General features: G+C 31.6%; 1 protein-coding gene across 50 annotated transcripts in view; it reads right to left on the reverse strand.

The window, feature by feature from the left end:
- Positions 1-1,910: 1,910 nt before the first annotated feature.
- Positions 1,911-23,817, reverse strand: part of LOC124956286 (microtubule-actin cross-linking factor 1) — a 116,736-nt gene continuing 94,829 nt past the window's right edge. For 29 of the 50 annotated variants that reach the window (XM_047511874.1, XM_047511879.1, XM_047511868.1 and 26 more), the window contains 20 exons: positions 22,906-23,727; positions 19,996-22,817; positions 19,768-19,779; positions 17,136-19,260; positions 16,779-17,026; positions 16,246-16,299; positions 15,104-15,181; positions 14,524-14,695; positions 14,251-14,368; positions 13,930-14,159; positions 13,579-13,696; positions 11,659-11,721; positions 9,279-9,424; positions 4,911-5,070; positions 4,632-4,769; positions 4,178-4,364; positions 3,687-3,749; positions 3,090-3,209; positions 2,602-2,661; positions 1,911-2,455 (listed from right to left, as the gene is read on the reverse strand). In XM_047511874.1, coding sequence (XP_047367830.1) covers positions 2,290-2,455; positions 2,602-2,661; positions 3,090-3,209; positions 3,687-3,749; positions 4,178-4,364; positions 4,632-4,769; positions 4,911-5,070; positions 9,279-9,424; positions 11,659-11,721; positions 13,579-13,696; positions 13,930-14,159; positions 14,251-14,368; positions 14,524-14,695; positions 15,104-15,181; positions 16,246-16,299; positions 16,779-17,026; positions 17,136-19,260; positions 19,768-19,779; positions 19,996-22,817; positions 22,906-23,727 — 7,902 coding nt within the window. In that variant the 3' untranslated portion in view covers positions 1,911-2,289. Of the gene's footprint in view, positions 2,456-2,601; positions 2,662-3,089; positions 3,210-3,686; positions 3,750-4,177; positions 4,365-4,631; positions 4,770-4,910; positions 5,071-7,390; positions 7,498-9,278; positions 9,425-11,658; positions 11,722-13,578; positions 13,697-13,929; positions 14,160-14,250; positions 14,369-14,523; positions 14,696-15,103; positions 15,182-16,245; positions 16,300-16,778; positions 17,027-17,135; positions 19,261-19,767; positions 19,780-19,995; positions 22,818-22,905; positions 23,728-23,817 lie in introns of all 50 variants that reach the window. The other 21 variants (XM_047511901.1, XM_047511902.1, XM_047511898.1 and 18 more) reach the window with 16 other exon arrangements.

A 23,817-nucleotide genomic window follows, 5' to 3' on the forward strand; every position in this document is an offset into this window, starting at 1 on the left:
TTTATATCTTTTTCACTGCATCATCAGCAATAATACAGAATTGTACAGTAAGGCGAAAACAAAGTTCAAAAGACTGTTAACACATGTAATTGCGTTATACGTAAACGTGTTATATTAATGTGTCATCGTATTAATCGCGTTTGCATTATAAAAAATTGGAAATGTCTATCGCGAAAGACTTCTTCATTACGAAACATTACATAAGCTTCGTTCCGAAAAAGTCCGTAAACCTTTTGCGGAGAGTTCACGTACATTATAATAGCTTTAATACACAATATTTTTTTTTCCTGTATGTCCCCTTATTTTCAAATACAGCAAAGATTCATCTGTTGTATAGTTCATTTTTCTTAATTTTTTTTTTTTTTTTTTTTTTTTTTTTCTTTTTCATTCTAACTTTTCATATAATATAATAATAATAATAATAATAAAGAAAAATACAACGCATTACATTGAATAATTTGTGCCACCGTATTAATAAAAACTAAGTTTGATTGTGATCTCTTTCATGTTACTTCCAATTTTGAACATGTTTCTATAGTAAAATGAACTCATTCTCAAAATGATAGAACGTCAGGTGAAAAAACATAATGTATATCAATATTTACACCCCCGGTTATATATTTCCTCGACGTTTTCTTTTTTCCTTTTTTCACAATTGCAATATAATTAAATAACTTTCAGCAAAAAAAATATGCATCTTAGCGAGAGAAAGAAAAAACATATAAGTCCTTATAATAGAAATACAAAAAGATCGCTTCGTTAGGATCTATTCTCTTTTCTCGTTCGTTTTTTTTTTATAAATAAATGATAAGATAAACTTCCTTTTCTTTCTCTCTCTCTCTCTCTCTCTTTCTCTCTCTCTTTCTCACTGTCTTTCATTCTTTCTCTTTCTCTCTCTCTCTCTCAATTATTATTATAAAAAAAAGAAGAAAAAAAAGGAAGAACAAATACAATACTATGAAAGTGAATGATGATCTACACATACGTATACAACGCACACAAAAGGAATTACGCATAGATCCATTGGAGAAAAATACTAATTGTACATTATTTTATGTACTTTTCGGTTTATTATAAAAAATTCGCGTGTGATACCTAAGCAATCTAAAAATTACACATATCAAATATAATTACATTATAATAATTAAATAGTTATAAAGAAGAACAAAAAAAAATAAAATAAAATAAAATAAAATAAAATAAAAAAATGGTTTACGCGCCAGAGTAATAGTAATAATATTAGTACGTTAATACGTTTAACAATTCGGTTTTTTTTTTTTTAATATTGTTAAGTCTTTTTTTTAAATATATATATATATTTTTTTGTTTATTATTATTACTTTTATCTCGAAACAGTTTCGACTTTTTCGATGTTCAAGCGCACGAATATAATGCACAATAGCTCTTAAAGTCTTGAGTGAATTGATTATATCAGAACACCCAGTTTTCTTTTTCGTTTTTTTTATTTTTTACTTTTTTTTTTTTTTATACCTTCACGATATTTTCTTTATCGATTCATAGTATAATATTTCTTATCGAATAAAGACTTTTCAACGCACATCGCCGATAAAAGTCTCTTCTCTTTCCTCTCTCTTTCACTCTCTCTTTTTCTTATATATCTTTCGTGTATAATCCTTATAGATATATTACATAATAGACAAATATTTATAATAAGCTCATCCTATTGGGAACAAACTAAAGAGTTGGCCTCTCGTTTTTCTCTTACGAAGAGTATATACTTCGTATTAGAATTTGTGCTCCTTTTTTATTACATTATATATATATATATATATACATATATATATATATATATATATATATATATATATATATATATATATATATATAAAGACAGCAAACATCTAGGCGCGAAAAAAATTGAAATGAAATATAAATAGAAAAAATAAAAATCGAATAACTTCTTTCCTTTTCTATCTTTATCAGTACCCGGATAAATTGCAAGCATTCTCTTTCAATCTCTTTTATCATTCTCGTAATTCTATAATTCCTTCGTGATATATAGCTTTCTTTATTTTATTATTTTTTTTTATTTTTTTTTTTTTTTAATTTCTAATAATTTCTTTCATTTTCTTTTTTTTTCCTTCAATTGATCTTACGCGATTACTCAGATTATTTATATTAACGTGTATTTGGCATGGAAAAGCAAGAGAATTATTATTATTTTTTTTTTTATTCTCTTTTTCCTTCGATAGGCAAACACGTAGGATAAGATAAAAAGCTCCTCGATAAATATTCGATTATTGTTAGGCAAAAAAGAAATTGTCGAGATTACAATCGGAAAGGTGCTCTTTGATCGATAGGCGTTGGTTTCCCTTTACGAGTTCCACTTGACGTAGTATTTGAGACTGAAGTGTCCGATGCTCCTGATGGTTTTCTTGATAATTTCAGAGACGGTGGTAGTGGTGTGCTCGAACCACTGGACGGTGTTCGTGTTCTATGATAGAGAAAGAACAAAAAAAAAAAGAAAAAGATATTATTTTTTTACAATTGACCATTTACGTCTCGACCATTTTTGTCTCGTTCGACAACTCTGGTTTAATAAATGATTTCTGAATTATATTAGGGATTAGTCATTATTACCTAGCGTGTTTAACAGCCAATGGGATGTTAGTTGCTGAATTTGTACAGATGGAACTGCTCCTGGCATTGTGAAAAATAGATAGATAGATAGTTAGTTGTTGTTGCCGTTGTTTTTACCTACTAGCGTGTGAATATTATTATTATCGCACAGTTCGATACGTTTCATTATGCAGTTTCAATAGACAAGCATATCTAACACTTAAAGAAAGATTCATTTAATATGCAACATGCTTATGATTGGGATTTATGATTTGCAACAAAATGAAACAAAATGATCCAAAATCACACCGTTAAATATAACAAAGGATAGATCACAGTAAAGCAGAAAAAAAGAAATGATTAATATTTTATGTTATAGAAGGGATACAGAGCAGGGAGAGAAAAAAAGAAAGAAAGAAAGAAAGAAAAAGAAAGAGAGAGAGAGAGAGAGAGTGAGAGAAAAAGAAAGAGAGAGAGAGAGAGAGAGAGAGAGAGAACATTCATCATACCCAGTAGAATCAGTAGAAATTGTAGAATGGTTGCTTTGTGTCGAATGAGTTGAAATATTGCTGGTTGTTGATTGAGGGGATTTTATGTCCATTCCCACATAAACAGGTATCCTAGAGCGGCTAAACCATCACCATTCGAATATTAGTTTGTTAACATGAATTGTTAAATTTAGATGGCAACGATTAATAGACATTCACAATAATTAGGATTAGTATATTTGATTGTTATGATATATCTCAATACCATCAATTTATTAGTTATTAGTTAATGACAACGATTATTTATACTTCCATTATGATATATGTATATATATATATATATATATATATATATATATATATATATTTATATATACAAAATAGATGTTTTAAATGAAAAAAGAAAATAGAAAGAACGAAGGAAAAGAACTTAAACAACTAAATTGAAAACAAATAAATAATAAGCATCTGTTCCACCACCAACGTTTGAACGTGACAATTATTTAAAAGCTCCATTAGATTTATAATAGTCCTAATCAACTATTACAAAAGCAATGAAAGCCAAGCCAATTTTTCTCTTCCATTAATCATTTTCTAACAGGTTAATGTATGCTTTACCTGATCGGTGTTCCGACACCAGTCAGGGTTGGTATGCTCGAAGCTCTATGGATTGAGCCAAACCTAAAAAAATGTTATTAACGAGAAGGGTTAACTATTATTTTGGAGCTTGACAAATTACCTTCAGAGATATTATTATTATTATTATTATTATTATTATTATTATTATTAATATTATTATTATTAATATAGTAATTAACACGTGTTGTGGTGGATCTAAATATAAAATTAAATTTGAATTTAATACAAAACGCAAAGCATACTAAAATGTATTGCAATCTAAATTATAAAATTAAAAAAGAAAAGAAAAGAAAACAAAAAGAAAATAGAAAATAATAGATTATTGGGAACAATCGTACGTCGTTAATTCGTTATAATTGCTATAATCTCTTGCTTACTATGCGAATTAACGAACGAGCTTAATGCAAACTCTAAGTTAGTGTCCCTGAGAATATTAATTAATAAGCAAAGTTTATTAAAAGAATACAAACCTAGACGTTGCACTACCACTAGCTGGACTAACCAGACCAGTTGGTGTACGTGGTCTAGAACTGGCTCCATTGACAGGTGTACCTAATCGCCTACCAGAAATGCTATTATGTCTGCTAGACGTTGGTGTGTTGCCTGTTGTACCTACGGCGGTTCTACGAGGAATGCGACTTGGTGTACCTGCTTCGTCTATCAATTAAAAGAAATTTAATGTCAAAAATACTTCGATAAAAATTTTATATATAATTATCTTAATTAATAATTTTTTTTTCTAAATCAATCTTTTTGTTTTGCTTAATCAAATAATTATTTAATGCGAAATTTATATTTAACAGAGATCAATCTATATATATGAAATAAATATGTATTAATTTTTGAGCGAAGAAAAATAAAAAAAAGATTTAAAAAATATACATATATTTTTTTGTCTCTTTATGTTTTTAATTATAATTTTACCTGTACTATCTAATGATTGTGTGGAACCATAACGACTTGGTGGTTTACTTCCTTGTCTTGAAGCTGGCCTACTACCTGGCCTACTTGTTGGTCTCGAAGCTGGCCTTGAGGCTGGTCTACTCGAAGGTCGGCTACCACCTATAAAAAAAATAATATCATTTTAATTTTAAACAATTTTTAAATATTTAATTAATTTTATTTAAGAATAAAACTTGTTAATTGGAAGATAAGATTAAATTCGATAATATGTGATTTAATATTATGGAAAAGATAATTTACCTGGTGTGAGATTACTTCTATAAGGTGTGCTAGTTTTTCTAGCAGATATTCTGAATGAACCTTCGTTGTCACTCAAACTATCTGGTGTACCTGCACTTAGGGATGAACGGGATGCTCTTGATTGACCCATTGGTACGCTTCGTGCGCTTCGTTCTCTCACCTGTATTCGTAAAAAGGGGGGGGAGGGAAATGATTTTCTTTTAATTAACGTTCAAAATAATCCATTAAAAAACATTGGACGACAAATGTGCATGATTTTGATGGCTATGAACATTTTCGAGAGTGTCATCGTGTGATCATTTATTCTCACATTCATTTAAGTGATCGATGAAAATTTAATAAATAGTGTTCGAATGAATGAAACGAAAACAATTTTTGGAAACAATGACAAAGCAAATTCGTGATTGTAAATGGAAATGTTTATAATTACCAATGCGAAAAGCATATCTATTAAGGATAATTACAAATTTCTAATTAATTATATATGCAATTAACTAATTGGATTTGTTCAGACACTACTACGATCAAAATCTATGATTGTTATAAAGTTTCAATGATCAGTCCATGAAATAGTCAAGTATGAACAATACATCTATCAAAAAAAAAAAAAAAAAAAAAAAACATATATACATTTTTTATAATTATTATTCATTAAATTATTATAAATAAATGACAAGGTTTGTTCATATTTGATTTAGATATAGAATAAAAAAAAAAGAAAAAAAAAGAAAAAAAAAGAAAAAAGGGACACTTTAAAACTTACGTGAATGAAAATAAAGTAGATCAAAAAAAAAAAGAAATGAAAAGAGAAGGAAGGAGAAGAACATGAAGAATATGATGATGATAGATGGATGTGGCCTTTTGTTTATTTATTTATTAATATTTTTATTTATATTTTGTTTTCTCTTATTATTTTCGTTTAACTACTAATTACATGCAGACTTACCAAAAGAAGTTGGGAGAGATACAGTAGTTTATGATGATTCGAAGTATCTCCGATCAACGCCACTATGCAACGCATCAATACATGACACATATCGTTATGCATATACTCGTATTTAAAAGAACTACCATATAAAATATCCTGTATCTGTGTATGTGTATGTAGTGTGTGTATTAGAAGAAAAAAAAAAAAAAAAAAAAAAAAAAAGAGAAAAAAAAATATATGAACGAAACAAAGATTTTCCTTCGTATTAATATCTCGTATAGAATTACATGGTATCCGATAAATATCCGAAAAGTTTTATACCGATTATTATTATTATTATTATTATTAATTATATATTTCTATATATACATATACATGTATATAAACAAAATTCAATAAAGATCGTTAAGAAATTTATTTATAATTCGTTCGTGTCGAAGGCGTTATCGAAGAAGGGCAGGGAAATATGAATATCGCGCGAATGAAAATAGGTCTTTGAGGATATTATGTAGAACAATATTCGAGGCTTCTCAAACTAATCGTACTAATCAAAATGAACGAATATAAAATAACAACAGCATAAAGTAACACATATATATAGCTTCTTTTAAAACAACAAAAAAAAACAAAAAAAAAAAAAAAGGAAAAAAAGGGCGAAGAAAAAAACAAAACGCAGGCGAAACTTAAATTATATAAAATGTACATTTTTGGCTAATTATTGTTTCAAGGGTTATAGAAAATAAATTTTCTATTGTCTGACGACTACTTCTTTTACTCTAATATCAATGGTATTCTCATCTAAATCTCAATTTGAAGACAGAGAGTACTTACTAATTAGAATAAAAAAAATATATATATATATATATATTTATATATGTAAAAGCACACTCTCAATACACGCTCAAATTTTTATGTAATAATTCATTAACAGCGAATATAAAACATGTCTAGCGTGAAAAAGGATGCTTTTAAAATGGTAACATGCTATTAAACGATTATTAAACTCAATGCCCTTACTCTCAATTGGACGCACTCCTAACGGATAAGAAAAATCGACAGAGAAGAACATTTTTGTTCTAATTTAATTACGAGGAAGAAAGAAAGAGAGAGAGAGAGAGAGAGAGAGAGTGAGAGAGAGAGAGAGAGACAGAGAGAGACAGAGAGAGACAGAGAGAGAGACAGAGAAAAAGAGAGATAGGGCATCGAGAATTAAAAGGGAAAGGTTTTTTTTTTTTTTCATTTGCACTCTAAGTGTGAGATGGATTTCAAGCGCACAAATATCAATCAACTCATATTAAATTAAAGTCAACCCAAAGAACAAACAAATAGAATTAGAAAAAAAAAAATAATAATAATAATAAAAAGACAGAAAGGAAGAGAGAGATAGATAGAAAAAGAGAGAGAGAGAGAGATAGAGATAGAGAGAGAGAGAGAGAGAGAGAGAGAGAGAGAGAGAGAGAGAGAGAGAGAGAAAGAGAGAGAAAGGGAGATATATAAATCATCTCATATTAAAACGACAGCAGAAACAATAGAGAACTTGTTTGTTATTTACCCAGTGATAAGAGGGGGCGTGCATGTGAAGGGGATACGAGCACGGAAGATCCTCCTTTTGCCTCAAACTCTCAAATATCGGCATCAGCTGGCTCATAAACTCCTCCGCTACACCCATAAACGAAAAATTTAGCGATGATACCACCTAATTTCTCATTTTCTCATGCTGAAAATTCATTTTTTGTTTCTCTCTTCTCAACCCCGTTCAAGTTTTCGACGAGGCAGCTGTCGTTTCTCGTATGATTCGAATTGATCAGAAAAAGAAAACTCTTCTTTGGGCTTATTTTTATACTTTTATTATTAATTATTATGCTATATGTATATGTGTAAAAGAGTAATTCATCGATAGATCATTTGATCAATTCTAAAAAAACGAAAGAAAAAGAAAAAAAAAAAGAAAAAAGAAAAAAGAAGAGAAAAAAGAAAAAGAAAATCGTATGAAAAAGAAGAGTTTCCTATATTTCTAAATTCCCATAATTGCCAATAAGGTCACTGACACTTTACTTTTTGTTCTTTTTCAGAGGAGATAGGTTTGTTTTTTTTCGAGACTCTATTTTTCTCACTCGTGATGGTAAAACAGCATAAAAAAGTATCCGTGGCGCCACCTTAAGAATATTCCTGGAAACTACTCGCTGTAACTCATTTTTTATCAACAAAATTGATCTGCTATATCACTGGGCGAAAAGTTTCCAGGAATTATCTTCAGATGGCGTCAGATATACTTTTCCATACGATTATATCATCGAAATTAATTTTAATTGATCATTTGAAAAATTTCTTTTTTTTTTTTTTTCCTATAAAAATTTTGTTTCTTGAAATCACATCTCCTGAGGTGCTGATGCGTCGACTAGATGAAAATAAATTTAATAGTTTTTTTTTCTTTTGTTTTCATCTTTCCTTCCCTTTGTTTTATATATATATATTTTTTATTTTTAATTTGCTTTCGCCTTCGCCTATTGAAAAAATTGCTTACCAAAGCCGTCACGATGACTATCACACAAGGCGAACCAATGCCTCTTTAAAATCTTATCAAATAGAGAATGATAAAAGCGTCTATTTCTATCAGCGAATACTACCAGCTATCCTTTCGTCAACCTTCGCATGCTCATGCAAAATAAAAAATTATACCTAAACAATTATTATCGCCATTTTTCACGAGTTCATCGAATCGATCATCGAGAGTACTCACCAATAAGATGATTAAAGTATCCATGGTATCCAAGAATTGATCATGCATGAATTATTATACGATCTCTCCCATATAATACACTAATACACAAAAATATGTACGTATATGTGTGAATATGAATGAAGCGATGAATGAATGAACTTTTTTTTGGATCCGAAGAACGAACTAACCATTATAATGATCCCACGTACATATATATACATATATATATATATATATATATATATATATATATATATGTATGTGTATGTAATATATGTATGTATATATGTATGTATGCATGTAATAAGTTCGTTTTAAGGATCGTGGAAAAATGATGAAAACAAACGGTGAAGAAAGTGGAGCAAGTGTCGAAGCAAGGATCTCAACAGATCATTTCGGTTTAAAAATATAAATATAATAAAAGTATATAGATGAAAAGAAAACGAAAAGAAAATAAAATGAAAAAAAATAAAATAAAATAAAATAAAAAACCGAACAAATAAATAAAAAAAAGAAAAAGAAAAAAAGGACCGAAAAGAATCGGTTGACGATGATCCTCGAGTAGAAAGTTCGATAGAAAGAGTCTAGAGCTAACTTTTTTTTTTTTTCTTTTTTTTCCTTTCGTTTGATATTATGATGAGAGTTTTTTTTAATTTTTCTTTTTTTCTTTTTTTCTTTTTTTCCATCTGACTGTGCTCACCATAATAGATGACATTACCTTGGTGATGGGTCCAGCTGAGGACATTTGCGTACGTTGAAGGGTCGATGTTGGGCTTGGCTTCGACCTGAATGCTGTCATTGTCTGGCTGACACCATCCGCCAATATGAATTGCTCCCTCAGCTCGATATTGGTTCTTCCCTTGGCTACAGTGTATTGCGTGCACGCAGTTAGAAGGAAGGCGTTATGGGATAATGCCGGGTTATGAGAGGAGGTGCCAAAGATTTTTTTTTACAGAGAAAAAGAAATAGATAGATAGATAGATAGATAGATAGATAGATAGAGATAGAGAGAGAGAGAGAGAGACAGTGAAAGTTTTTGAAATCATTTAACATTCGGAATACGGGAGTAGTTTTTTTTTTTTTTTTTTTTTTTTTTTTTACAAAATGGGAGTATTTTTTTTTAAAGAAACAGAGAGAGAGACAATCGATCATCAGACAAAGATATTGATACAAAATTGAAAGATCATGCGAATTATCAATGGATGCGGAAGAATTATGACAAAAAGATAAATTGTATAAAGAAAAATATAACGAAGAAATGGAAATGACAAGATATATAGATATATATAGAGAGAAAGAGAGATAGAAAGAGAGAGAGAGAGAGAGAAAGTGAGAGAGAGTGAGAGAAAGAGAGAGAAAGAGATAGAGAAAAGAAAAGATAGAGTGAAAATGTGCGTGTACGGTGTATGATGGTTGCGTGTACGTGTGTTCGTGTGTGTAAGTAATATGAAAAAGAAAGAAAAAAAAAACACTATATTTAGAACGTTTGAAAAAGAAAAATAAAAACGAAAAAAAAAGAAAAAAAAAAGAAAAAATATGATGCACATATTATTCATAAAAAAAAAAAGAAGAGAGAAAAAAAATAAAATATTTTGTCCCACATATGGGACATATTAAGGCGATATTGACACGATAATTTTTACAAAGCCGATTCGAATCGAATCTAAAGCGCAATGATTTTTTTTTTTCCACTGACAAAAGCCACGATATATATATATATATGAAAATCGTTTCATGCTAACTCAATTTCATTTATATTTAAATATAATTATATATATATATATATAGGAAATAATGTGAAATAATAAATGCTTGATATTGAACAAATTAAAAAATTAAAAAGAAAAGGACATTTGTTGTAGCATGAAACGAATGAAAAAAAATATGCTTTTCTTAATTTACTTTTCTCCCACCATGCTCCATCCGTGATATCTATCGTAACAACATCTCGGCGTCTCCTCTTTTTCCTCCTTGCTATCTCTTACGAATAACCAATGTGATATTATATCCGCATATTTAACGTTAGTTTTACATAGCAAAACAATCAATCGCTACTATATATGTAAATATTATGTACAAAAATAACAAAAAAAAAAAATAAAAAAATAAAGAAATAAATAACACAAAAAGTAAATAAAAATTTGAAAACAAAAAACAAAATGAATCATCTCAAGAAGACTTAATTAACAATTCGAAAAACACCATGCCAACAAATTTAAATAGTATGCTTTGTTGCAAAAATTTCAAAAAAACCATACCAGTCGAGATATTTCAATGCTAGGCTGGTTGTTATTTAGTTCATGAATTAAAAAAATTTTTCTCTTCAAACAAATCCTAAAGATTGCATTAAATTTCTATGTTTTATGTATTTTCGATGGTAAAATCGCATTAAAAGATATTCGTGGCGCCATCTAAAGAATATTCCTAGAAACTGCTCGCAAAAACATCCCTTTTTATCGTCAAAATTGATCTGCAATACCATCTGGCTAGCAGTTTCTAGGAAAATTCTTCAGATGGCACCACGAATATATTTTCTTTTTTTTCATGCGACTTTACCATCGAAATAAATTAATTCATTTGAAAAATTACAAATTTATATGAAAATTCAAAAAATGCCTTATCTAATATAGTTATACGCACTAGCGATTGATCTTTCGATCTAACTCGATTAGGTTACATGTTATATTTAACACAACGGCACAAAATTAACGGGGCTTGATATTATTATATATAATAAACAATACGATAGAAAAAAAATCACACGTAACAGTTCTATCATGCACAATACACGGGGAAGTTAATTTCATGGTCTATAATTCGCGGTGTATGTTTAATATATATAAATATATATATATATATATATATATTTATATATATTAAACATATATATATATAGAGAGAGAGAGAGAGAAAGAAAGAAAAAGAATGTATTATATATACATGTATCTTTTATAAAAAAAAAAAAGCTATGTATTATAAAAAATTTACAGTCGTTTAAAAAATAAATGTATATTTATCGGTACTAGGTCTAAAGGAATAACTATCATCACACCTACATAGACCATGAATATACTGTGTGCATGTAAAAAAGTCCTCACCGAGCGGACACCAGCCCTCATGTTGTTCCGGTTTGTTAGGATCCGGTATTGGCATTAGAAAAACTTAATGCATTAACGATAATTAAAAATAATTTCGTTTTTCAATCAATTTCGGAACGAGAAAGTACCATGCAACACATATCAGTGGTTCGGTTACAATTAAAAATACAAAATCATTTGGGAATGGTATATAGAAAAGAGGGAATGAAAATTATATATATATGTGTGTGTATATATATATATATATAAATATATAAATATATATATATATATATATTATATATATTAAAAAATAATATATATATATAAAGAAAGAAGAGGAAAGATACGAAGAATTGCAGCGATTTGGATATTTGGAATGTGTTAGAGAAAGAAAGAGAGAAAGAGAAAGAAAGAGAGAGAGAGAGAAAAGAGAGAGAGAGAGAGAGAGAGAGAGGGGGAGAGAGAAAGATGGAATAGGAAAGAAAAGGAGGATAGGGATTATTAAATTTACGTTAGTATGGGAACCAATATATGATTTATCTACTTATATACCTTTTTTATCTACGGTCCTTAAGAGATCCTACTATTTCAGAAAATTAATAAGAAACTTTTTTTTTTTAGCAGTTTTTAATGAAAATTAATGAATAACAATGAGAAGATTGATGATGCTTTAAAATGATACTCTTAAATAGTTTAAATAAGTTTAAATCATTTTCTGAAATAGCGATCTTTTGTATTAGTTGCAACACATAATCGAAAGCCCCAAAGAAAACCCGAAACCCGTAATACCTTTTGAGATATATATATATATTCATACGTATATTTTTTTTTTTGATTAATTCAGCAACCAGCTAAGCAAAGGAAAAAAATCAGCGGACACACACTTTTCTTTCACTCGTCCCTCTTGCATTGTATTATTGAAAATTTAGAATATTAACGATTAATAATATGCGATTAATCACAACGTTTTCGTACCTCAGGAGTTGAGATCATACACACAAACGCAATTATGATTATAAAATTTTCAGAGGTTCGGGGTAGCAGTTTTGTGGTATTGGTCTCGCGAGAAAAAAGTTTTCTTTTTTCTTTTTCTATTTTTTTTTTTTTTTGGCGGTTATAATGTTAATGCATAATAATAATTTGTTAATAAAAAGTATTCTGTCTTTTTTTTTTTCTCAATGCAACTATCGATGAAATAGAAGATGCAATAAAAACTTTGCTAAAAACTATGATTGTGAATTGAAAAAATAAAATTTTATGCAAGATTATTATTATTATTATTATTATTATTATTATTATTATTAATTATTATTATTATTATTACTATTATTATTATTAATGTCGAACATAATAAAAATAAGCGAAATTAGAAAATTAGAAATTAGAATCGGCATTAACAAACTATATACACAAATTATTATTCAAAGATATCAAGACATTATTAATGATGATATCACAAAGAAAAAAAAAAAATCAAACTAAAGACACGTTAGCTGCCTCGGATGGATGATCAGAGAGGAGGGATGAGGAATGTTTGTGAGAGAATTGGAATGGTTTGCGTTAAACTAATTATTTTTATGCGGAAAATCATCACGCGTGTTATTATATCACGTTTCTATTACGATTAGCAGAAATACATACTTTTTATGATATATACATATGTTATGTAGAACTGTTCTATTTTTTTTTTTTTTTTTTTTTTTTTATTAAATTCGATTGAATTTTTCTCCCGGATTTTTTTCTTTTTTTTTTTTTTTTCTTTTATCTACCTGACTTCACAGATTATCATACTTTTTGATTTCGGGCCAAGGTAAGATATTTCTCTTTTCTTTTTTCTTCTTCTTTTTTTTTTTTTTTTTAATATACGTAACTTACCGTAACCCGAATTTCTTACGTTATTTAATTTTAAATTGATCAATGATAAAAGTGAGTACTTACCGCGACATGGATCATTTTTCAAAAGGAATTCGTCTAATGCTACCCAACCACCTCCTACTCGAACCATCACTGTAGATCTTAATATCCTGACTAGACGTAGTTTTTGACTGTCACCAAACTGTAAATACATATATACATATATATATATACATACACGTATACGTATAAATATTAATAAATAAAAAATTAAATAAATATTATATATGAAAATTTATGTCAAATTTCTCTAAAAAAAAAAAAAAAAACAAAAAGAAAAACAAAAAGAAAAAAAATTATAATTAATTTGAATGAACAAATTATTATTTTTTATTATTTTTTTCATTTCTTTTTTTTTTTTTAAACGACACCTACCCTGTACTTTCCTTCACCAACTTGGAACACTCTGAACTTTTGCCGGCACGTACACAACATAACTAATCGTTTAACTTCGTCATGTATCTTATCAGTATCATTATAAGTACGACGTTCTTCCCAATCTGGTCTTAAAGCAGCAATAAACTCTTTCCAATCTATCAAACCTTCTCCGTGACGATCAAATAGATCTGCAACCGCACCCATCTCCAATCGAGACGTTTCAAATTCTACAAAAATTAGAGCAACAGACGGTCTAGTATATTTTCATTCGTGTATTTCAATAAAAAAAAAAAAAAAAAAAAAAAAAAATATACTAACTGGTATTCATAATTCCTTGAATGAAATCTTCACGAGGTATAAGCCCGTCGTTATTCTTATCCATTTTCCTAAAGAGATCCGTCAGTCGAGATTTCTTATGATTCATAAACTTTAGGAACTGAAAAAGAAAAAGAAAAAGAATATATAAAAAGGAAAAAAAAAAAAAAAAGAAAGAAAGAAACAGAAAGAAAAAAGAAAAGTGTTAAAATATTTGTAACGTGATTTGTCAATGAACGAATATAGAAAAAAGAAAGAACAAAAATATCTTCTTACTCTCTTGCGCCAGTCTTCCCAGCTAAAGTTAGCAACACGATCCAACTCCTGAATATAATTATATTTGTCCTGTAGACGACGTTGACGTTCCCAAGCTAACATCCAAACGTGACGCCACCTGTCCCATAGGAGTTTCACCCTTGGACTACGGAATTCTGGTTCTGCGCCCTTACTGCTCGTATAAAAAAAAAAAGGGGAAAAAAAAAGAAAAAAAAGAAAAAAAAAGAAAAAGAAAAGAAAAAAAATTAAAAAAAGAAAAAAATAAGAAAAAGATTCAAACGAGTTATTAAAAATATCATTAAAATGTTTTATATATATATATATATGTATAAAAAAAAGTTTGAATTTTCTTTTTTTTCCTTCTCAATCCCTTAATAATTAAATATAGCATAGCTCTCACAATACACGCGTGTAACGTAACAACAAAAAAGTTATGGACATTAATATTAACAAAAATATAAAAATAACAATAAAATGATAAGGGTAAACAGTGTGAAAATTAATAAGAAGATGGAGGAGATAATGGATAATAATATACTTAGGATAATTGAAATCTGTCGAAAATAATGACAAAACGCACCTTCCTTTTGGTGGGAAGCGTGGACCAATGTGTGGCAATGAAAGATCTGGCGTCCTCTCGCGACCCGGGCTGGCTCGGCTAAACAAGAACATGCCTCACGTCACTCAAAACACTCTCTACTGGATCTTACATGTAGGATTGATTTGTCTGCGTCACAAAGCAGGCTTCACCAAAGTACGTGTTTCAATGTATGTCTTTTAATGATTACACATTATGTACGATTATATGAATGTATGAAAGTTTCAATATGTGTATATAAGTATGTATGTGCGCATGTATGAGTTGAAAAAATTTGTTGAAAGAAAAAAAAAAATTAATCACGTATATAACAGACGCATCTTCATAGACACGTTCTACCATAACTTATGAAATGATACCTAATAAATATTCCCTATCGTTGATTTGTAAAATTATTCGAGAGAAATAATGAAAGATTAATGATACTTATTGTTAGTTAATTCGTTAATAACATTACTTGACAAGGATGCGTATATGTTAGTAGTAAAGAAAACTGTAGGCTTTTCTTTTCTCTTTTTTTTTTTTCAAAATCTTCATTTATGCAGCTTCACGATGATACACCGAGATCATTTTTGTGCGTTGCATCTTCTTCCGACTTTAAAGGGTAACATTGAATTTTGTGAAAAGGACAGTGTTTGTTAATGTTTTTATGTGTTAATGTGCGACAAACAACATTCAATTACAAACATGCGAGACAAACAAAAAAAAAAAAAAATAAATAAATACAACATTTTTCTTTTTTATAATTAACGAGCTAGCTAATCACACAATAATGCAATAATATAAACATAATTAAAACAATTAATATTGAAATATATGAATTTTTAAAAAGCTTAAAAAAGAGAAAAAAAAAAAATATAATAAAGCAATTATTATTGAAATTTTAAAAATAAAAATTATCTTTTTGTCTTTGACTTGAAATGCCATCTGAAGAATATTCCTGGAAACTTTTCAAACTATGATTATCCATTTATCGACCAAATTAATATTTTTATCGATATAATGAAAAATATGAGTTGTTTCAAGGAATATGCTTCAGATGGCGTCACTATGTATGTTCCATGCGATTTTATCATAAAAATTAATAAAAATGCTCGTCGATCCTTTGAATTTAAAAAACGCACCTTTGTTTTCTGGAAGGAGGTTGTTCTTGTTCCACATCTTGATATTGATCCTTACTGCTGTCCATAATATTAATATAACATGCAAAAACGTACACACATTACAAATGATACAAGCAAAAAAACATAAAAAAAAAAAATTGCACACAAATGCAAAATAAAAAAACGTGCAATATATATATATATATATGTGCTAAAGTATAAAAAAAAAAAAAAGACTTTTTTTGCTATTGTTAAAATACATAGAAAGCATGATATATCAAATTATTTATGCTATCTAAAAAAATAATTCATAAAATTTATATTTTAATATGAGACAATTGAAAATGATCGATCGATGAAAGTAATAATAATTATTTCAAAGTAATGATTTTTTAATATTTATGTGCACGTTTAATGTTCTCCTTTCTTTTAATTTTTTTTTTTTTTTTTTTTTCATAATGAAAAACCGGCTTAGAATGATTAAAAAATTTGGATGACACCGGCGTTCAGATAGTTTTATAAGATTCTCAAGGATTCTATTTAATTATACTTACACTGGTGCAGGTGATTTAGCTTTTGGCACTTTTCGTCCGTCCTTCGTTACTTTGATCTGTCTTGCTTTACAGACACGATCTACTTCGTTCTGTCTTCTACTTGCATTTTCCATAAATTCTCTATGATCGGCAATGAGCATTTCGAGAGTCGGACGATCGTCTGGAAGTGGTTCGCTTTCGAGGGCATTCAAAGTATTTTCTAATCCTTCTAACCAAGCCAATAATTCCTCTAAGAGATTATCAAGATCCTAAAAATACAAATGCGAATGATGATAATCAATTAATATTAATTTTGTTCAATCATAACATATTAATCAAATTAATCATATTATTTTATTTTATATAATGATGTCTTACTTGAAGACCTCGCATATGATTTTCAAGTCTTTGATTTCTTTGTTGAGCCCAAATAGCAACTTCTTCCCATCTAGATTGAATAATGGTTATCCAATGTTTGATAACAGCAGCTCCATCAGGATGAGCTTTACCTAAGATAATATGAGCCAATTCCAAAGTATTATCCTTTTCAATTTCCTTAGCTTTCAATTCACGAAGGAATTTCTCATGTTCCATCAATTGGTTTCTACTCTCTTGTTCATCCTCTGGTAATTGCCCAGCGAATCTAAGTTTCATTTCGGCGTCACTCAACCATTCTAACAAAACATGGACCGCTTTGTGAAGACGTTCGGCTTCTCTGATAGCTTCCTCTAATCTTGCGGTTTTCTTTGATGACAGACGTGTTACGGTGTCCCATAAACTGTTAAGTTCTGATAATTGAGATCTTATCAGGGAAGCGTCTTCTGCCGAAGCTTTGGATTCTAATTCACGACCAGTTTTGATGACCGACTCCATTTGTGATTCGCGTGATTCTAAATCTTTTTCGAAGGTTTTATGTTGTTCGACCAGATTCGTTACGGTGTCCAAATCACCATGCAATGGTCCAGTCTCCGATAAATGTTTTTCCATCTTGCCAAGCCAATCGAGAAGCGCTTGAATGGCATCCTTGAATTGTCCAGAGAACAATAACGCTTCCTCCAACTTTCTTTGTCTATCAACGCACTTTGAACAAACTGTCGTCCATTTGTTCTTCAATTCGTTCAACAATTCCTTCAAAGCAGACTCGTCGGCCTTCGGTGCCTTGTCCTTCAAAGTTTTACCATTCTTCATGGTCGTATCATACGTACCTTGCTTAGCGCTCAAAGCCTTCTGTATCTCGCGATGCTTGTTAAGACGCGATTTGATCTTTTCTGGATCATTTCCACCAAGACCATCAGCAGCAACTTCGTCCAAGGTCTTCTCAGTTTCGTCCAACCAATTGAGCAAATTCGACCATGCATCGTGAAACTCTCTTGCCTCTTTATATCCATGATCGAGCGCTCTAGTTCTCTCGGCTGACTTTGACACAACACGTTCCCATCTATGTTGAACACTGATCAATAGATTTTTAATAAGTATCACATCCTGTTTTTGTGAGAAGTATTTCAAATGCGTTCCCTTCTTATCCAAATTTAACATAGTTTCTCTATGAACACCAACATCCTTCTGAAATTGTTTATGCTCTTCTATTTGACCTAATATAGTCTCCATTACTCTGGAAACTGGTTTGAGATTCGTTAGGATCTTTTCTGCATTCGTAAGCCAATCAACAAACGCTTGCAAAGCATCATGAAACTCTGTTGCTTCCTTCAAAGCAATTTCCAATTTGATTTTCTTATCACTCGCTCGTGCAGTGACATTGTCCCATCTCTGTTTCAAGGTTCGAAGATTATGATTCAAGCCACCAGCACTACTTGCATCGGCACGTTTCATATATTCCTGTCCTTGTTGTAAGACAGTTTCTACCTTTGGCCGATTTTGTTCCAATTCGTTGTAAATTTCCATAAATCGTTCCAATTGTTCCGACGCTGTTTCAGGCAAACCACCGACCGGTTTCGATGCTACTATCATATTATCAACATCGCCTAACCACGACAAAAGATCTTGTATTTCAGCAGTGAACGATTGTGCCTCTCTCAAAGCATCTTCCAATTCTCTTTGCCGATCAGCCGCTCGTTGAAGCAGATCTCTCCAACGGCGATTTAGTGTACCTAATTTTTCTGCCGTTGTTGAAGCCTCGGTTGTACCTTTTCCATCTTCGATCAATTGTCTGCCAGCATCGTTCAATGTGTCCACACTAGTTTGATGCGCTTGGATATCGTTAACTAAGACTTTCAGTTTAGCTAATTCGACCTCGATAACTTGCGGATCTCCTGCAACTGCTTTCAAATTGTCCAACGTTCTATCCGTCTTATCGATCCAAACGAGCAACTCATCAAGAGCATGTTGGAATTGTCCTAATCGTAACAAAGCATTCTCTAAAAGCCTTTGTCTCTCTACAACACCTCTGAGCAATCCGTCCCAACGTTTGTTAACAGCGCCCAATGGTTCTTTAATAGCTGCTGCTTGTTCGGACGATGTTCTTTCTGTCAGCTCAGCTGCTTGTCTAAATCGGATGAAGGATTAGAGTTAGATGTGTCATTTGTATATCGGTAAAATGATACTGTGGATTTTAGCCAGACAAACTTTCAAGGCTACACCTACAAGGACGGAGGGCGGGGATAAGAATATCCTGTCAGTAAAAAAACGAAAAAAAAAAGAAAAATACTACTGGAAAGATTAATGGACACAAACGAAACACTAAAAATCAATACTCTATCGATTTACGCTTTTATTACTTTTCCTCATGGTTTATTTTGTTTTATTTTTTGGGGATTTGCTTTTTTATTTTACGCTTCACACCTCTTGCATGCGGCTATACGAAGGACGGTAATCAAGTGAATACTTTGGGATAATCAAATTCAACGCGTTACTTTGTCATACAAAGACAAACAATGGGTTAAGATCATCTGTTATTTGATCAAAATGAGGTGTCACATTATAAAGAATGTTAAGCCATGCTCTAACTACAGTAACAACACAGAGAGAGTGAGAGAGAGAGAGGTTGACTTGCCTTGTCAGACTCCTATGTTCGGGAACCGGCACGGAAAAAACAAAAATGTTGGGATTAGATTAAAGTTATATCGAAGTGGTTGGTTCTCTCTCAATATTCTTCCAAATAGAAAATCTCACAAAGGGGACAATGCGATGCACTGAACTCTTTGTAAATGCAATGTTATAAAATTGTTCAAAAAGAAAGAAAGAAAAGTAAAATGAAAATTCAACGAATATAAAATCTTACCTGTTCAATGCTTCGACCTTCACCATGTGTGGATCAACCTCAGCTTTAAAGTTTGACAACTGTTTGATCTGAGTTTTAACTTCGTCTATGTCACTACCAAGGGGACCCATGTCAGCAAATCTATCTTCAGCTTCCTGTAAGAATTCCAAAAGATTCTGAAGGGTTTCATGGAATTCCATGGCCTTCTCCATGGCGTCGATAAGATTTTCTTCGCGTCTAGCGTAAAGGGCAGTGACGTTGTCCCAGGCTTGATCCAAATCTTCGATGTGCTTTCGTACTTCTGGTTTGTCTGGTTCACCGCACAGGCCCATCAATTCGTGACCAGATGCTCTTACTTGTTCTACGTCAGGTTTGGTTTGATCGATTTCCTGTCTGATTTCTTGTAAAGCTACTTGTTGCTGTTGTATAGCAGCTGGTTGAGCCGCTGGCGGCGCTTGTCCAGCTAAAGCATCTTGCAATTCTCTCAAAGTTGACATTACCCCATTCAATTCTGACCAGAATTTCTCTGCGATCGACAAGGTGTCGTCCAAGGTGTGACCACGTTCTGTAGTTGCTCTTTGTACATCCGTCCATAATTGATTCAGTTTATCAAGTTTACGTTTGATATCTTTAACAGCAGGATCAGCTCTATTCCCTGCTTTACTGATAACATCATCAGCAGCTTTCCTTACAGCGGCATAAGCTTCCGATCTTTGAGCTAAATCTTCAGCCAATGCAGCATTTTCTTCCATTTGATCTCGTAATCTTGGTGGATGTGCACTTACCGGTTCAGCACCATGTACCTGATCAGCAGTTGATGTTAATGCTCGTAACATACCTTCCAATTTGTCAGAGAACTGTGAAGATTCTTGCAATGCTTGTTCCAACGTTTGTTGACGACCTCTTAGCTCTGATCTTAGAGCCGTATAACGAGCGTTATCATTGTCCACAATATCTTGAACTTTCGAACCTTCTTCCTCGTTACATAGTTTGATCAAAGCTTCACCAGTCTTGTTAAGTTTTTCTACCAAAGGTTTGTGCTCGTTAATGCTCTGAATAAGAATTTCATTTTTATCTTGCTGAACTGCTATCAAATCTGGTCTCAAAGCAGGCATAGGTAACATAGCAACTTGTTGTTCAGCTTCTTCCAACCAACTCACAAGACCTGCATGAGTATCACGAAGATGTTCAGCCAATGGTAAAGCTTGTTCCAAAGCACCCAATCTGTCAGAGGAAAGACCTGATACAATTTCCATTGTTTCTCGAAGGTCTTCCATTTTATCTCGTATCGTTGATGTATCTTCGTGATGAGCATTTTCACGAATAACTTTCTTAGCTGTTGAAATGACATCACGAACACGGCCTTTCTGACTGGATATATCATCGTTCAGAGCCTTGTGTTCTTTCAGTTGAACTCTTATTATCTCGGGCTCGCTACTCGGTGGCTCAGCTTCACGTAATTGATTATCAACTTCTCTGAACCAATCGAGGAGATCATCGATATCCCCGATAACTTCCAGAGATCGTTGCTTGCTCAATTGAATCCTTTCAGCTTTCCTCTGAATTTGTTCAGCAATTGCATCGAATCTTCTGTTGTCTCTGGTTACCAAGCCTTCTATGGTAGCAGCACCTTCTCCCGGAGATATTTGACACAATTGTGGACCGACCGCATTGATTTTATCGAGAATAGGTCTGTATTCTGAAATTTCCATTTCGAGTCTTATAATTTCATCCTCGCGAGTTTCAGCAGATTGTAAAGCTGATTCTGCTCCTTGCATCCAATCCATGAGACGATTGTGATTATCATGGAATTGTTGGACCAATGGTAAAGCTTCCTGTGCGTGTTTCAGAAGATCTGATCCACGTGTAACCAAGTCATTGAAACGACGTTGCAATGAATCTAATTTGTCTTTTAGTCGGAGAGCTTCGTCGCTAGAAATATGTTTCATCAATTCCAGGCCTGAATCTGTTGTACTATCTACTTCTGTCTGTCTTGTAGACACTTCTTCTGTTAGATCTGCCAGATCTTCCATTTGTTGTAAAAGTTTTTCCGTATGAACAGCCAATACTCTATATTTTGAAAGTCTAACTTCCATGCCTTCCATCCAAGCCTGTAAGTCTTGATAGGTAAGAACCAAGTGTCGTAAGCCTTGTCTCGAACGTTGCAGAAGTTCACCAAGTGCTTCTGAACGTTCAACAAGTGCAGCGTATCTGTCAGCAACATCTTGAAGTTTATCCGCCAAGGCAGCTGCCTCATCTTCACCTACAAGAGCCATCAGTTGACTAGCTATGTCGGTTAATTCGCTGAAGTCTGGTTTTTTCGAGAGTATGTCACTATGAAGTACAGCATGTTCGGAAATACGTTGCTGGATTTTCTCCTCATCGGTTGGTACCAATTCCATTTCTCTAACTTTCTTTTCTGTTTTGTCCAGCCACGTAGCAAGTGGTATTAATTTGTCTTGGAATTGTTTAGCCACGGCCATCGCTTGTTCTAAAGCATCCATTCTTTCGGCAGCACCTTCTGTTAAATTATCAAATCGACCCATCAAATTCTTCATTTGTTTCTCGATAACTTTGCGTTCCTTCGTATCTGCACCAGCTGTTACTTCTTGGCCCATATTGTATAAAGATGACATTGAATTTTGTCGATCCATTAACATCTTCTTCAAGAATTTCTGTTCTTGAAGTTGTGCCTTGACCACCTTATAATCAGACGACGGTGGTTTTTGATTAGAAACCATTTCTTCGGTATCGGTTAACCACTTTTCGAGGCCATTTAAAGCTTCTTGGAATTTACCAGATTGGAGTAAACCTACATCTAATTTTCTGTCACGCTCGTTCAACTAAAAGTAGTAATAATAAAAGAAAAAAATTTAATAATGTAACAAAATTATGCGCAAAGTTTATTTTGTAATAAAAAATAATACTTACTTTATCCTTTAGATCATTCCATCTATCATTCATTTTATCAAGATCCTTTTCAATGTTCGTGGTGCTAACATCACGACCTGCAGTTTGAATAAGTCCCTGACCAAGAACATTGCATAAATCAACGTTGCGAGAAATGGGTTCAATTTTATTGATCTTAAGTGCCATGAAATCTTCTTGCTGTGCTTTGATCGAATCAACTTCCGAACCAACTGGCTTGAATTTTCTAACTTGATCATTAGTTTCAGCTATTTCATCTATAACGTTTCCATGAGCTTGATAAAATTCTTGCAATTTATTCAATGCAGTACTTAATTCTTCTTCCCTGTTACGTGCACGTTCCTCGAGCTTTCCAATTTGTCGTTTAAGACTTTCTATTTGTTGCCTGGTTGCTACAGAATCAGCAGCGAAGCCACTGTCGACCAAACGTTCACCAAGATTTTCAAGATCATTAGCATCATCGCAGAGTTTATTAACTTTATGAATGATTTTGCTGATGTCTTCGATCTGTCCTCTAACAATTTTAATTTCTCGTCCCGGTGCTTTCATCGAATCTAATTCCTTTTCTATAGAAGTTAAATGTTGATTAATGATCTTGACATGATCATTAAATTGTGCCATTGCAGTAGCCGCACTCTGTAATTCGTTACATCTATCGTCTAATTTCGCTTGCAAGTCATCGATTCGATCGGTTACATTGTCAACTTCATCTTGCAAATGTGTTGCATCTATTCCTTGTTCATCAGCTTTCTTTACTAAATCATTGGCCTGTTTACGTACTGCTTGCAAAGGTTTCTTCAAGCTAGCTGTTTCTTCTCGTAAATTCTATGAAAAACAAAAAAAAAAAAAAAAAAAAAAAAGAAAAAAAAAAAAAAGAAAATTATAAATTTAAATCAATTCATTGTAAATATAAAA

The sequence above is a fragment of the Vespa velutina genome, chromosome 21 (genome assembly GCF_912470025.1).
Source record: "Vespa velutina chromosome 21, iVesVel2.1, whole genome shotgun sequence".
Classification (NCBI taxonomy): Eukaryota; Metazoa; Arthropoda; class Insecta; order Hymenoptera; family Vespidae; genus Vespa; species Vespa velutina.